This window comes from Kryptolebias marmoratus, linkage group LG19, assembly GCF_001649575.2.
Source record: "Kryptolebias marmoratus isolate JLee-2015 linkage group LG19, ASM164957v2, whole genome shotgun sequence".
NCBI lineage: Eukaryota > Metazoa > Chordata > Actinopteri > Cyprinodontiformes > Rivulidae > Kryptolebias > Kryptolebias marmoratus.
Genome location: NC_051448.1, coordinates 21426012 through 21443273, shown reverse-complemented (window position 1 = coordinate 21443273; position 17262 = coordinate 21426012). Strand labels below are relative to the sequence as shown.

The following is a 17262-nucleotide window of genomic DNA, read 5'->3' as shown; positions in this document are numbered from 1 at the left end:
ACAAATATCTTACAATATCACATAATAAATAGCCATATTTTCAACTTAAATCTTTTTTTTTTTTTTTTACTAAACCATGGTCGGCTGGCGAGCGGCTGGCGAGCGGCCACCTACCACCGGGCTTAGCCTCTTCTCTGGGGGAAACCCTTCACTTCATGGATTTTAATAGGAGTCATTTAAGGGTTTGTATGAGGTTGGGTGGTCCTATTGTGCCATTATATGGCATGTTTGCCTGATACCCAATACTGGAACTAATGGGCACAAATCACCACTTCACCCACATGTGCCAAAGGTTCTAGTCGCCCAAGACAGATCACACAAAGAGCAGATTTTTGTATTCTTTGCCAAGCATTACAGAACGTCATGACATCTGTGTCTGCTTTCTGGTCCCAAGTACTGGACTCTACAACACTGTGTCATCTTTCCATGTGTGTTAGCAACTGATGAACAGCCAGATTACGAGTTCACCGGCACATGCATAGACTGCCATTAACACCAGACAAGATGTCCTATCATGTTCAGCAATTAACATTTAGAGATGGACTGCCTGCTTCAAGTCGAGGTTCTCAATCAAATGTGTGGGATCAGTTCAGTCAAATTCTGACTCAGTATTACAACAGCTGTGGGCTGACTTGCCGCAGACGAGGATATGATGAGTACAGTGACTGTTCTGCACCAAATTACCAATTGTATCCAGTTCCAAAAGGGGGTATGGTGGAGTGGATAATCAGCCATCCAAAACATGGATCCAAAAATACAAAAACAAAAAAACTGCACTTCAGTCCTGTATTTGAAGATGTTTCGCTCCTCATTCGAGGAGCTTTTTCTATTCAATGCTGGAGAGTGTGAGGTTAAAGCTTTTAAGATGCATTAGATGTTCCGTTATGCAAGTATAAATTCACATGCAAATTAAACCCCCCTCAAAATGGAGAGAAAGGGACGTGAAGGAAGCCATTTACGTCAAACAAGAAAAAACGTCTTTAAACAGAGGAGGATGCCTCAAATTTTAGCTTTATAAAATGTACAACGGAGCATTAAGTCTGATACCTATCCAGGTTCAATCTACACCTTGCATGTGACCCATTATCTTCCTGTGAGCCAGGCAAATAACTGAAGTCCAGTTTAGTTATATGAAAAATTGGGGGCACATGCTACTGACATGGGACGAGCAGTGTGCTGGTAAACCCAACTCTGTTATCTATTTGATCTGGTATTTGATAATCAGTTACAGTGTAGATCAGTAATTCCCAACCCTGGTCCTCAAGGAACACTGTCCTGCATGTTGTAGTTGTTTCTCTGCTTTGACACACCTGATTTGAGTGAGTGAGTGATTAATAGGCTTCTGCAGAACTTGAAGAACTGCTGAGGAGCAGATAAACAACTAAAACACGCAGGATAGTGTTCCTAGAGGACTGGAGTTGGGAATCACTGGTGTATATGCATCTACCAGTTTGGTTCTCCACTCAAACAGACTCTGTTTTCAGTTCTGTTAATATTTAATCTCATCTGCAGAAACCATCTTGTTATCTTATCACCTATAAAAGTACAACAGCTCTGGGTTCTTATCTTTGAACAGAATGCACATTTTTTGTCACTGCTGATGACATTATTATGGACCTTTATAAGCAGAAGATGCAAACAGCTTCTCAATAGCTCAACTCACACAAAGGAAACTTTGTGTAGCAGCAGATTTTTCACTTTCCACTGATACAGTGGTTCACACCATAAGACTTTCCCCACCCAACACTCACTATGATGTGAAAGTTTAAAATTTGAGCCTAAGGTTACCTTTCTGGTTTCTGTAGGCGCTGGCTTGGATCCATCTTCTTTATTGATCTTGAATGATTTCTCCAAGTTCAGGTCTCTGGTTGGCTGTGAAGAAACACATTTGTTCATTTATGAAATAATAATAATAATAGTCACCTTAATAGTTAACCTTAAATTGACTGATAATACAATCCTGGACATTATGCTAATAAGCCTATCCATCAGCAGGACCACTGAGGCGACTTATTTTGAGACACAAGGCACTGATTTGAACCATGAGAAGGACGGAAATTAACGACAGTGGCTGTCAAAGTGCTTTCATATTCCTGGTAACTACACCACAGACGATGAGAGGAAACAAAGAGCTGCGGTTAAATTGTTTGTAATAAATACGGAAGTTGCAGATGCACTGAGCTTGAGATAATTCTATTTTATTTAAGTCAGCTGGAATCAAGCTTTGATTTCTAACTCTAAACTTTAATTCTCCATTTCAGAGAACAAATTTCTTCAGTGCAGACAAGATAAGGTAGTTTAACTGTGAGTGAATGGCATTTTAATAACCCAATTACCTTAACAAAGCTTTAGCTTAATTTTCTTTTTGCATGCAGAAACAAAGCTACTAACAACAACAACAACAAAAAAAAAAAAACGACAGGCAATAATTCAGCCACATTCTTATTTTCTCCATTATTTTTTTACTCTGATTAACAAATGCCTGAAATTCAAATTTTAAAGAAATAACATTAGGTTACAATGCATAAAAAGCAGAGCAGTAATCAGTTGATGTTCCCTTAATCTCAACCAGATCCTACATTAATGTAATGAAAAAAGAAAGTCTATCCTACATCAATTGTAAGGTTTTATGCATCAAGACATAATAAAAAAAAAGTGATGTGGTCATTACCGGGTTGTAAAATTATTGAAATGCAACCTCAAGTTGTCAGCGCTTCAACCAGCAGTTATTTCTTCCTCCAGCTCTTCAGTTTCCCTGCTCGTTGTTCAATCACTCCTTCAGCACTTGAACAGACCCATAATTACACTGCAGACTGGGTTCATGTTGCTGATGTTAGGGAATGAGTTTGCAACACAGATTCTACCGTGAATTACTTATTAAACAAAACAAAGCTAAAGTAGAAAGCTGTGTGTGAAAACTAAGCTACCCCATGACTCAACAGCTTGTAGAACCTCCTTCAGTAGCAGTAACTTGAAGTGTTCCTTTTCTGTACGACTTTGTCTTTCTCACAGTTGTGGAGGAATTTCAGCCCACTCTTCTTTCCAGCATTGCTTCAAATCAGTGAAGTCTGCAGATGTTTGTTTTCCCACAGCTCTCTTCAGGTCCCACCACAGTATGTCAGGCAAGTTGAGGCCTGGATTTTCGTTTGATTACTCTAACACCTTGAATCTTTTCTTTTTCAGCTGTTCTGTTGTAGGTTAGCTGCTGAGTTTTGGGATCATTGTTGTGTCTGGTCCAAGCTTTAGCTGTCAGACAGGTGGCCTTTGGTCTACAGAGGAGTTCATGGACTCAATGACTGCAAGGTGCCCTTGTAGCTGCAAAACAAGCCTCAACTGTCAGTCCTCCACCACGGTGATTGAGTGTTGGGGTGAGGGGTGTGTGCTGATAATCGGTGCTTGGTTTTGTCCAAACATAGTGCTTTTAACCAGACATCTCCACTGTAGTCTCATGGGCCCAAAGTACATTGTTCCAGAAGTCTTGCGGTTCATTTATATAAAATTTTACAAACCTAAGTCATGCTGTCATGTTTTTTTTTAGTCCTTCCAAACAAACTTATTGTTGTTCAGTCTCATTCTAATTGTCCTGTCATGAACTTTAACCTTTACCCTGCTAACTGAGGCCCAAGATAGAGCTTTTTGCTATGTTGCCATTTGCACAGTCTGACCTCAGGGTGAATTTTTTGGGTTGTCCACTCAAGGGAAGATAGGCAGCTGCTGTAAATATTTCTCACCTGTGGATATTTTTTCCACTGCTGGGGATAGGCACCAGCTCCCCGCGACCCGGAATGGAGAAGCGGGTAAAGAAAATGGATGGATGGATATTTTTTCTGTCCTTAGAATGATGAACTCCAAATAATGAAATGACAGTTAACCCTTCCAAGATTTGTGGACAGCAACAGTTGCTTAGGTCTTATTTGCTGCTTTCCTGCTGCTTTTAAAAAGCTTTTTCCTACTTTTTAAATACATCTGATCAGCAAAATCTGGCTGACACTTTCCCTCTTAAATTCTATGGAAGGAGTGCAGGTACACATACTTTTTAATACTCGTGTTTAGGCTTCATTGTTGTTTAATTAATGATGACAAGGTGGAATCTGTGTAAACACCAGGTTTTATAGACGTACGCAAGTTTTAGGCCCCGTTTTGTGCGTACGCCAGTTTTATAAATGACACCCTAGTTCAGTTTTATTATGCCCTCAAATACAAAATGTATACTTTCTTTACCCCATAATTGTAGCAGAAAAAACATGAAGTAATCATCATTTATATAACTTCAACACTGTATAAGAATGGTTTGTTTACTTCCATGTTTATCTTGGTTAAAAAACTGTCATCACTTCATTATCTTATCCTATTACACATTTGCACAGGCTTTAAAATAAAACCTTGAAATTGGTACTGAGATATTTTTTCAGCGTCCTCACCGAATTTCCTTCGCCAACACGGGCGGGGAGCCTCCTGCCGTGAAACTTTGGTCTGGTCGTAGTCGGGTGAGGGAGCTTCTCCGAAGTTATCGACAACTCATCAAAAATCTTCAAATCAGCTGAAAAGAGATGAGATGGAAAGATGGAGGAAGAGATAAGAAAAAGAAAAGATATGGGGAACATTTCAGCTGGATGTTGACTAAAAGAACATCCAGCAGGTGAAGTGACAGATCTGATTTAATTTTATTTAATTTGAGTGCTTTCTAGCTTACAGACAGATCATTTCCTGCCTTTTAATGAAATCAGCAAACACAGCAGCAGATAATAAGCAATTTGTAACACATTCTAAAGTGTGAAATGGTCTATAGGGAAAACGTCTTCACATTGTTCAAAATGGACCAAAGTATTAATCTAAGAAGGCTGCTGTAACACAATAGAAACAAACATGAAGATTCTGTGATAACATGAACTATACTAATAAAAAAAACATTGTTATCTGAACACAAAATGTACTTTAAGACTTCCTGGTATTAAAGAAAAAAAAATTAAATGGTTATTTTCTCCTTATTTCATGCCATCTTTTCTACAGTTAGTCAAATTATAGATGTGGGTGCCTCTTTGTGATGTGTTATGCAAAAGACAAGAGAATAAAATGACTTGTGGCTTCTTTTTTGTTGTTGTTGTTCAAAAGTAGCACATTTTAACAGATTTCCTAATGCAATTATTGTTGCTAAAACAAGTAAATCAATTCCGTTCCCATTGCCAGGGGGTTTGGTCAAATCTAAGTGCCTCAGATGGTAAATATGGGATTTTTGTGAGGCTGCAAGACTAGGCATAGCTCACTTTTTCTCTACAGAGTTAAAAACATTTACTTCTTCTGCCACAGAACTAATTTCTTTACGAGTACTGCATGAAACTCTTCAGTTGTGTAGTCGAACTTATCTTCACTTTAGTTTGTGGTTTTGCGTAAACTGATTGTTAACATTCAGGGTGCTTTAATTCCAACACATGACTTTGTCATCTACAAACACTGAACACAAAAGATTTCAGTTTATTCTCAACGTTTGAGGTCAATGACATTGTGGAAATAAAGGCATTGTGGCATTTCCACATTGTGGAAATGAAGGCTGTAACGGAAAAGCTCCTTATATCACTGTTTAATCTAGTAAAGGTAAATAGTACTTACTGAGACAATAAGGGCCAATGAATCTAAATGGCACAATTAACAAACTGACATTGCAAATGCTAATATAATAAAACTGGCAGTTGAAACAGTGTGTAAAACAAATAGCACAACCAAAACTGTTTATGCTGCCAAGAAAATGCCAGAATATTTAGGTCACAGCAGGATTGTGGAATGACTTGTTAAATGGAATAAAAATACTGAAGATGTGGATTTATTTATACTACGTACAGCAATATGCAACATTTAGGTTTTTCTTATTCTTCCAATTACTTTAACTCTACAACAATTTTAATGCAAAAGGTTTAAAATAAAACAAACAAACAAGAAAAAAAAACACTAGAGCTAGAATTATGTGTTTAACAATTTAAATTTAAAATTAAAAGGTTTTATAAAAGTTCAATCTGGTGTGAATGGACAGCAAATCCATTACTGTAGTTGTTCTAATATTCATTTCAATTCATGTCTTGGAGCATAACTTGAAGTGCGGACGTAAAGATAAAGTGAAAATGGAGAACAGCACAAGTCGCTCTGAGTTTCACACTGAAAGCCGTTTGCAGCTGTTGTTGAGCAGCACTTCACACCTTCTGGGGACAGCTGCTCCAGCTGGAGGGGCTCCGGCTCAAACTGCAGAAACGATTACGTTTTCATGTTTGGTAGAAAAGTGTCACAGATTTTTGTAAAGTTGAGTCGAACTTTTAGCACCTTTGCAAGCTCCTTGTCACAACAAAGGATCTGTTCGAGGGTGATGTGCCTTCAGGTGTCCTCTTTCCATTCATCCATCTCTGATGTCTTCTGTAACCTTTCAGCAGCGCTCTCTGTTCCCACATGCCCCCGTTTGTCCTACTCTGCTACTCTCTTAACAGCTATCTATTTGTCTGTCATGTCTGCTCTCACTCCCACAGCTGCTGTCAGTTGTAATCTCACTGGTTTGAAGTGAGCGCTCTTTCATTACAGATGCTTACACACCTTGAACCATTCAAGGCTAACTTGATTCTAGATTAAAGGTCCTGAAATGGCTCGATCTAAACAGAAGGCCAGGGTTTCAAGGGGAAAACACCCTCCTCTCCATGAATGACCCTTGACATCCTGTTCATAAACACCACAAAGAGGATCAGAGACATGAAGTCCTGGTGGAGTCCAAGCTTTGTGCTGAGAATGTGGACATAGCTCTTTTTGGGTCTACAGGGACCGACCGGACAGCACCTCATTACCCCCCCAGCACACCTTGAGGAACATTTTCACTCCAATCTTAGCATTAGTTTGCATCATGCTTTTAATATTTAAAAACTATTGTTTGAGTTGTTAAAAATCTGCTCAGTTTCGCCAGAAGCTAAAAAAAAGGACCAAATTCCAACAAACGAGGTTAACAGAACATAATAATTTACAGTTTCAACATAAAATAGTTCAATGTTTCTGTGGAGTCACAATGTTAACATCTGATGGTCTTCTGATTTATGAAAGTTCAAACCATGGTAATTGTGATTATAAAGCTAAATTTTCTTGTCCTTTTAGAAACAGCAGTTTAACCACATGTGAAATAGGCAGAATTAGGGGAGGAGATCTTCTGCTAGCTTGTGACTAAATGATAGACTGACTGAGGCAGGAAGACCTTTTAAACTGAACTGAATTAAAAAAAAAAATGTTCAAGATCTTCTGTCAGTAAGAGAAAACCAATTTGCTGTAATATTCTGGATTTGGACCGTTTGGAGTGACACTTTGTGTACAAACCTGACTCGGAGGGCTTTTCTGGTGCGTCTCCTGTTGGTGTTATGGCTCCAGGGGGCAATAATGGCTCCACATCAGACTTTGGTCGTATGGAAGGCACCTCTCCATTTTGTCTGCAGTTAAAGAAAAAAGAAATATTAAGTAGGGGAGAAAAAAAAGTTTATGACTGAGTGAACAGAGTGAAAGGAGGATCTTTGATATGGCCTGCAAAATTGGTTACAGGCTAAAATAGATTACTACTCTGTTTATGCACACACAAGAAAATCTCACAAGATATTCTGTCAATAACAAAAAAAATAACTCATTGTACTATTCTGTTGTTTGTACCAATAATAACTAAATGTACTTTATTTTATATTTCCACATAGGCTGTCTTTGTTTGTGTTGTAGTTAATAAACTATGCAAGTGATACCTAAAATCTGGAACTGATATATCTTGATTAAATATAGAGGGCCCTCTTTTCTTTATTTTTTTTCCAGATTCTTTCTCTATGATTTACTGCATTCCTTGTGCTGCTCCAAACCTTACAAATGTACACATTTCTAAAATAATTAAAGTACCCAAGGGAAAATAATCATATTTTTTTATTATTATTTTAGTCGAGCTACATGGATAATTTAATAAATATTACGCTGCCTGGCCAAAAAAGGCGCCAGTCGCCACCTGGATTTAACTAAGCAAATAAGTACGAGCCTCTTATTAGATAATTACTGCATGGATGATTATCTTTCAGCTGGCAACAAGTTATTTAACCCCAACTAGTGCAATGAGTTGCTTCTCATTTCTTAAACAATCATGTCAAAAGACATCCTGTGGTTGTGGAAAAGATGCCACCCTGTTTGAGAAGGGTCAGATCATTGGCATGCATCAAGCAGAGAAAACATCGAAGGAGATTGCAGAAACTACTAAAATTGGGTTAAGAACTGTCCAACGTGATATTAAAAACTGGAAGGATAGTGGGGACCCATGGTCTTCGAGGAAAAAATGTGTCCGGAAAAAAATACTGAATGATCGTGATCGGTGATCACTTAAAACATTTGGTGAATACAAATCAAAGAAAAACAGTAGAACTCTGTGCTACATTTAATAGTGAAAGGAAGAGTATTTCCACATGCACAATGTGAAGGGAACTCAAGGGATTGGGACTGAACGGCTGTGTAGCCTCAAGAAAACCATTAATCAGTGAGGCTAATCAGAAAAAAAGTCTTCAAATTGCTAGAGAGCATAAAGATTAGACTCTGGAGCAATGGAAGAAGGTCATGTGGTCTGATGAGTCCAGATTTACGCTGTTCCAGAGTGATGGGCACATCAGGGTAAGAAGAGAGGCATGTGAAGTGTTGCACCCATCATGCCTAGTGCCTACTGTACAAGCCTGTGGGGGCAGTGCTATGATCTGGGGTTACTGCAGTTGGGCAGATCAAGGTTCAGCAACAGTATGTGCTCAAAGAATGAGGTCAGCTGACTACCTGAATATATTGAATGACCAGGTTATTCCAGCAATGGATTTTTTTCTTCCCTGATGGCAAGGGCATAGTCCAAGATGACAATGCCAGGATTTATCGGGCTGGAATTGTAATAACCCCATTGAGAATCTTTGGGATGTGCTGGAGAAGGCTTTGCTCAGCAGTCAGACTCTACTGTCATCAATGCAAGATCTTGGTGAAAAATTAATACAATACTGGATGGAAATAAATCTTCTGACATTGCAGAAGCTAATCGAAACAATGCCACAGTGAATGTGTGCGATAATCAAAAGCTAAAGGCGGTCCAACGACATATTAGAGTGTGTAACCTTTAGTGGAGACTTTTTTTTTTTGGCCAAGCAGTATATTAGACCAATATTTGTTTTTAAGCTGTGACATTATCTTCTGTTTTTTTTTGCATTTGACCTGGAATTACTTCTGTGATTTAATTTTAGTATATTTTTCCCCACAGTAAATTTTTATTTTTACAGTCATATCAAATGTTAACATTATGTATGAATTTATATTTATTATTATTATTATTATTACTAAAGAATAATTTTAATAAGAAACATTTTACCAAATGAACACACCTACAAATGAAAAGGACAATAAATTAAGAATTAGGAAACAAAATAAATACAAAGTGCAAAATAAAAATGTTAGAAATATAAATTTAAGAAACAAAAAATAGGAGCATATTCTTTTAATAATAACGTAAAACTTAAAGTTTCAAGTTTCTAATAACTTGGAACTTCACATAAACTTCAAGTTACTAAATAATAATAATTCCTAATCCTGGTTGTTTCACTCATCCATACAAAACCTGGAGAATAGCAGGAAAAACAAACGTACTTGAAACTTGATGTGGAAATTAGAGGCTTCTCTGGCTTTCTGGGTGGAGTAGGGAGTCGCTTCTTGCTTGGGACCACTGGTGGTGGGGGCTTACTGGGTTTGCTCTCTGTATGAGGCTTGTCCCCTAAAACTGAAAATGGAGAGACATAAAATTAGTGATTACCAGAGACAACTAAGGGGCCATTTACACTATCTTGTTTTTGAGTGAAGTAGTAGTTTTTCTGTAGTGGTTTGGCCATTTGTGTACATGACAATAGTGTTTGTTTCTTTTGAAACCAAAACTTTTTGAACCCAGGTGTCAGACTGGAGATTCCTACTGTGGTGTGAAATCACACATGCGCACCACAGTCTACTGCAGTCAATAGCTATTCTGCACATGCAGATCAACAACATTAATAATGGCGGGTAGCAGAGAGCTCTTTGTGCTACTCCCCCTTTTCAACATGTAGCAGCAACCCAACCTCAAGGCCGGTTGTGTATTCACCATTTTGGATGTAACTGTTTCCATGCTCCAGACGGCATGCTCACCTCGTTGAAAGCCCAGCAGCAGTGTTTCCAGATATGTGATAATTAACATTTTTATAACATAGCTTTAGGGTCAAGTCTCTCTACTTTTCTGTGCACATATTCACCAATCACAGCACACAACTAATCTCACAACCTTCCTCCTCCGAGAAAGTACGCCTCACTCAGCGCATATGATAATTTGGGTCAAAATGCAACAATTTTAAAGCTACAGTACGACAGTTCGTCATTTCCTATCTGGCAACTCTGCCTAGCACAGAAACTACGGCAGATTCAATGAGCAACGTCATATCCATGTAAACATGTTTTTTTTTTTTTTTCTTGTTGATTCGCCACAAAAAAATACCAACACTTCCTGAGATCATTCTTGTGTAAAAAGGGCCTAAAGCAGAGTGGACTAAATTGCACCCTCCTGCCTGTGAAATTACAAACAGTTATCAGGTTAACAGATGGAGAATATTTGAAGCTGTTTTAGTGCACAAACTGCTTGATACTGATGGGTAAAACGTCTAACTCAAGCCTTGACTCAAAGATAAAAAAGGTGACATCCTGATAATTATGTTCTTCCTCAATCTATAATCAAGGTTGTATATCTCCATTCTATAGCCAATAGAATAGGCATCTTGATACCCTGCCAACGGTCTGATACATTAAAGAAGAGAATTTGGTAAAAAGTTTGGTAACATAAATGTTTTTCTATACTTCTTCACACCTGGAAAAGTGCAAAACCAAATGTCATGTGGACAGATATTTCTTCTACCTGGTGATACCAATTATAGCTCTCTTCAAAAAGTTCAGGCTTTTCAGTTTTCTCCTTTGTTCCTTTCGTTGGTTACATGTGAGCTACACTGCACAACATTGCCCCAAAGTTTTCTGTTGCGACTGCTCCACTTGCTGCGTTTGGGTACGCATCCGCAAACTCCCTGACGACAGATTGGAATGGGCACGAAGTGAACCCAGAGGACGAACGGAAGGCTCCATCCACATACGTTTTCATATTTGACATTGATAAATGGGCTCTAAGAAGTGTTTTAGCCCGGTTTCATTGTGCTTTTGATGGGCTTCTGGCTGAACTCTTAGTTTAAATAATTCATTAGGCATAACCTGATGCAGACCGACCTCTGGTTTGTTATTTAAATCAGTCTGAAAGACTCAACTTATATAAGCTTTGTGGGAATCAGAGAAAAGATTTCCAATTCTCCGGAGAAGCTCAGAGGACAGAAACAAGCAAATACAGACAGCAGGACAAAATACTGAAAAACACTGAATGCTGAAATCTAAAAAGGATCGAGGATGCTGCAAAAGTTTAACTTATGGCAGTGGCACTAATTGCTGAGGTGAAGACCTGAACGAGGCCGATCAAATCAGAGTGGGTTGATGCAGCTGCATTTTTAAAATAATTTGATGTGAAAGAAAAGTTTAAAGTGCAGATACTAGAGATGATTAAGGGCACCAGCATCTAAAGCCTAAAGACTTTAATGTTTATACAAAAATCTACAATCTCTGATTTAAACACTGTCACTTCAGAGACTCGTCTTTCCCAAAACCTCTTAATCGGGTTTTAACTCTCACTCCCAAATGTGATACTGACAGAGCAGCACAAGCTTGTTCCTGCAGTTACACACCACACACACAGCAAATAAAATAAGAGAACACCTATATTAGTAAAAAAAAAAAAACAATTTAATAAAAACAGGAATTTAAAGTAAATAAAAAAGAGAACCTACACAATTTTCATTTTCATGTTCTAGTTTTTCCACTTAATGACTGAATTTTTCAGTCCAATTTTGGTCTGTTTTCAGAGACCAAGCACAAACACTGTAAATTTATTGCTATTATTATTTATTGTAAATATACAATTTCTGTAAAGTTACAGAAAATGTTTGCGTTGTAGTCACAGCGCCACCATCTGTGATTTAAAACTACAAACAAACAAAGAAAAAACTAGAAGCAATCAGAGAGCGCAAACTTCGGCTAAGGCCATAGGGTCATTTAAATATTGTAGGATCCAAGATCACATCCATAAATTAATCACTAGTTTTCTGTGAGAACTCCATAATTTCGTGAAAATTTCATAAAAATCTGTTCATTAGTTTTTAAGTAGTCTTGCTAAGAGACAGAAGGACGGACAGACAAAACACTCCTGGAAACACCCCCTTCTTGGTGGAGGTAAAAAAAACAAACAAAAAAACATACAAACTTTACAGTAATGGAAAAAAAAGGCCACCCTCTTTTAATTCATGGCTTTCAGGTATCAGGACAAAAGAAAACAATACCATGTTTAACAGGATCTAAAATTATTCAAATCTAGCCTCAAAACAACAAATAAAACCACCACATCAATATTTATTAAATCTAAACAAAGCCAACAAAGGAGTGTATCTGTGTGTCTAACCCCATGGTTTAGCACCGACTTTAGCAGCAATAACTCTCAGTTGTTACTTTCTGTATGAAATCATCTTTTTTCATTTACTTTTTTTACTCCTTTCACATCTTTGTAGAGGAATTTTGGCCCACTCTTTATTGCCCAAAGTTGGTTTCTGCTCAGATCTCTTCAGGTCCCACCACAACGTTTCAATCAGGTGGAGGTTCTGGACTCTAACTGGACCTCTGTAGTGGTTTGATTCTTTTCTTTCTCAGCCGCTACGCTGTAGATTTGTTGCTGTGTTTGGGATCATTGTCACCATATATGTTTAGTGAAGTTTTGTTATTTATTCTAATGGTGATGCAAAAACACAACAGAGCAAAAAGCGCATGTTGAAGGAAAAATACAGGAAATTGAGCTTGAGACAAGCTGACAGGGGAGAGGAAGAATTCTGCTTTGTTTAGAACAGAAGCATAAAAGTTTGGAAAGCAGCAAGAGGAAAAGGGTGAAAACCCAGCAGGAGTGTCTGAAGACAAACAGCAAGGCCACAGATTTGAACAGAACTGATGATCTGTGCAGTTCCTCGTGTCACATCTCGGCATCAATGTGAACTCTGATCTGACAAGGAGGTATGAGACGAGACAGGGAGAGCAGAGAGTCCAGCTGTACCTTTGTCCGTTGGTCTGATGGGATGATGAGGTTTCTTGTCGGCACTCGGGACTTCTGGCTTGACAACTAAAAAATGAAACACGTTTCACAGAGTCACCTGCGTGTTTGACCCAACTCATTCGAGACCGCGCAGAAAATGAGAGGGAACACAGAGAGACTTGCGCACTTTCCAACAGAAAGAATCACGCACCCACACATCAAGAGTTAGACAAATGCATGTAAGAGGAATCTCTACGCAGACAGCAAGTTGCGAACACAGACTTGATTTGTACTCATCTAAAATTTACACAGCGAGCTGTAACGGTGCAAAACATCGGTGCAAGCGTCCTTTTTGCAAACTGGAAACTGGAAGTGGCGGTGTGGCTAACAGTGTTAGGATTTTGTCCACGAGTCAAGAGAAAATGGCTACATTAAAAAAAAAATGCAAAAAAAAAAAGCCTGAAGACATCTTAAAGTGTTTTCCTCATGAGGTGGTGGGGCCCAGTCTTAGTGCCACTAATGCCCCTTTTACACGGCCCCTAATTCAGAAGTCTGGCTCTACTCCACTCTACTTGGCTCGGCTCTATAAAGAATGGATCGTGTTTACACAGGCCAGTTTGGTCGGTAGCAGAGGAACGCCTCCTCGTGTTGCAGGGGGTGGGGCCGCGGCGCGGGGGGTGGGGAGTGCGCTACCGAAACTTAGCGCAAGTTGTGTAAACAACGGAAGCACTATGGACAACGTTGGCCCTGTGTTGTTGCTGTTTTTTAAACTTATGGGGATTCTCCTGAGACTTCAGGAAGAGAGGCGCAGTGGAAGAAATGCTCTGGATGCCGCGATTGTTGCACGGAGTAGGACAGCTGTTATCCGCCGGAGATTTCAGGCTTTACAGCGCCTTCAGCTGGGGGACAGACGGCATAAACATTGCAGGGTAAGCTAACGCTGTTGTTTATATTCCTACCGTCGCTCTTTATGCTTCCATCTGGTCACACACACGACCAATGAGTGAACAGGAGCTAAGCTTGCGCCACCCACAAAGCAGGGCCAGCCCACTCTACTCTGAAGCAGGGCCGACCTTGAAAAAATGCTGATGTAAACGCGTGCAAAGCAAGCCGAGTAGAGTGGAGCTGGGACCTTTAGAGCCCGTGTAAAAGGGGCATATGTCAGACATCGAGGGGGGAGGTGTAACCACTCCTCTGACGTGTCTAAAGGTGCCAGTTTGGGCAGCTGACTTGGATGCCTCCTCGTCACCTTCAGGATGTCGGGGGCAGGCCAAGAGGGAAAAGGCCCACACTCACAGGTGGGATTATTTAATTCAAGTCTAGAAACACGAATTTGTCTGTTATGACATGAACTCGACAGGCAGAGGAAGAAGAATAAATGGGCACACAGGACTGTGCAAAAGTCTGATACCGCCCCTCATTTAGTTACAGTTTGCATCCAAGGAACCAGACTTTCCTGCAATCTTTTAAAGTGACCTTAATCAACAGTTCTTTAGGCTTTCAGAAAATTTTTCACAGTTTGTCTTTGGACTTTGGATTCTTTTAAATCATTTTCTGTCTAGTCCTTGAACCTGATTATGTCTAGGGGAATGTTGCCAGTAAGTCCTTAAAAAAAAAAAGATGTACCGTGTTTTCTGCACTATAGGGCGCACTGTCAATGAATGGTCCATTTTCGAACTTTTGTCATATATAAAACGCACCGGACAATAAGGCGCATTAAGCGAAACAAAACAGCCCTCTGTCTTTTCGGAGAATACTGCGCCGACGTAAGCATCAAGTATAAATGCCTACACAGCGCACAGAGCCCTGCGCAACACTACAAAACTATAACTGAGCTTTAATGCTGCAAGCAGTGCACTTTTGTAGTTTACCAAAGTCGTACTAAAACCTTATGACTTCTTACATATATAGGGCGCTCCAGATCATAAGGCGCAGTGTCGTTTTTTGAGAAAATTAAAGGCTTTTAAATGCGCTTTATAGTCCCGAAAATACGGTAAACAGAAATGAGGAGTGGTTTAGGACTTCTGCATGGTGAAGAGCTCAGAGGGTGGTGCGAGGCTTTACCGGCTCAGAAGCTGTTAACATGTTTTGCACATGTACAAAATAATACCACACTATCAAATATCTGGGTGAAAGTGCATGTAAACACAGAGCTGCCTATTATAACAGAATGTGTGTTTATGGCATTAAAACAAAATGAAAATAACTGAATGAATTGTAAACTGATGCATTTTTGATTAAAACACCATTCCCTGAAGACATAATCACTCAAACATTCTTCTATATAGAAGTCCATCATCACTGCAAACAAAGAATCTCAGAGCTGAACTCTGCCCAACCAAAGACCCATCTGTCTTGTTGTCTTTGTACATGTCCTAAAATACCCTCACATGCTTCTCCTCCCCACCTGAGTTCCTCATACAGAAACACATCTCCTCTCTTGGCTCCCCATCATCTGTTTTCTCTAGAGCCACAGACTGTGAAACCTTTTCTATACTTCTCAGAAGGGGTTGCACTCTTGTCTTTATTAACAGATGAAGCATCCTGAATCAAACTTTGTGCCAACTGGAGTGCGGGGTTAAAAAATGTCAGGGCTGAAGGCTCTGGTGGTGCGTCTATTCGCACCAATATGGCTCTGGAGGAAATTTATTCTCAGTTGCTTTGTCTGCGCAAAGAAGAGGGCTCTGAGGGGAAAAGAGTCTGGGAGCCACTGATCTAAAAGATGGTAACTAAAGCTGAAGATGATGAGAAGCAAAACTTTCAGTGCTGCTCAGCTTTTATTGTATTATAAATATATTAGGCTTTTTTGTCTTTAACACGCTTTAAACTTCTGCCTGCTGGATGTTGCCCACTGCCCATTCAGAGAAGCCTGATTCCGTATAAAAGAAAATTCTTCAGTCTTATTGATTTTGTTAAAATGAAGCCACACTGAAGTGTATTCCAGACAAAAAAATTCCTCCCTAACACTTATTTGAGACCATTTATTGAAACATAGTGTGTGAGGTGCTCCTTACCTGAGTGTTTTGATGGCGGAGGTGGTTTAATGGGTTTCTGACAGGAAGAGAAGAGCAGAAAAATAGGTCAGGGTAATGACTTAAAAGTCAAAGTGTTCAGAAGTAATCTGGAAAAGAAAATCAATAAATCTACTCTAATTTTACTTCACAGAAAGATGCAGGATATAAACACATCAATCACACCTTTTTGTTTTTGCTACATCAGACTAACTATTGTAATTCAGTTTAATATCAGGCGTTCTAAAGGTACCGTGGCATCCATTTCAGACATGTTTACCAGTTTGTACGTGAAGGTGATACTGAATTGATCTTTACACCAACCTGAGTACTTACTAAAGACAAAATTATTAGTTAAAGCCAATTTAGCCAATAGAATTAAAAGGAGGTACTTCACCAGTCAGACACCATAACAACTAGAGTTAAGCAGTAATAAGTGGGATAATAATAAGTGGGATATTCGAAAACAGCAACAATATTGCTTTGAAAACCATTCTTGAAAACTCAGGTGTGAATTTAATCCTGAATATTAGTGAACAAGTTGAAAATGTTTGTGTATGAAGAATGTACATCCTGTAGGCTCTTCTGCTGCTTTTCCTGCAGCGTACATGTGTTATTTCTCTGTAGACACCTATGGTTTAAAAAGGCAACTGTAGGAAGCGTGGTGCATTTCATAGCGCAGAAAGTAGATCTTTTATGTTGACGCCGCATCTTGCTGTATTAATTGCTAAAGTGCAACCTGTTCATTGATAAAATGACTCAAATCTGTTTAATGTCAGAACTTTGATTATTTATGTTGGACATGTTCCTCTAAACATGTTGCTGCTTTTATTACCGGCAGAGCAGCTGTTGTCAGAGACAGAAGAGAAGGACGCAGCGAATACTCAAAAGCTGAAAACGGGTAATAATGGGCAGTCTGTTACTGTTAAGTTGGAGGCAGCAGGACACACAATAGAACTGACTGGATAAGACCTGTGATCTACAAAGATGATGAAAATAAAACTGCTTCTCTCTGATGCATTACAAACTCAGCTTTGTTTTTTTCAGCTGAAAAAGAAATCT

The 17262-nt window shown here is 39.1% G+C and overlaps 1 protein-coding gene across 1 annotated transcript in view; it reads right to left on the bottom strand.

Annotated features, from left to right (window-relative positions):
* The window catches only part of LOC108249898 (CD2-associated protein), a 94827-nt gene that overhangs the window by 8604 nt on the left and 68961 nt on the right, over nucleotides 1-17262 (bottom strand). Inside the window, exons 11-16 of the mRNA XM_037981710.1 lie at nucleotides 16204-16240; nucleotides 13211-13276; nucleotides 9652-9781; nucleotides 7336-7445; nucleotides 4422-4540; nucleotides 1789-1872 (exon numbers count right to left, since the gene is read on the bottom strand). Of these exons, the coding sequence (XP_037837638.1) occupies nucleotides 1789-1872; nucleotides 4422-4540; nucleotides 7336-7445; nucleotides 9652-9781; nucleotides 13211-13276; nucleotides 16204-16240 (546 nt within the window). The remainder of the gene's footprint in view (nucleotides 1-1788; nucleotides 1873-4421; nucleotides 4541-7335; nucleotides 7446-9651; nucleotides 9782-13210; nucleotides 13277-16203; nucleotides 16241-17262) is intronic.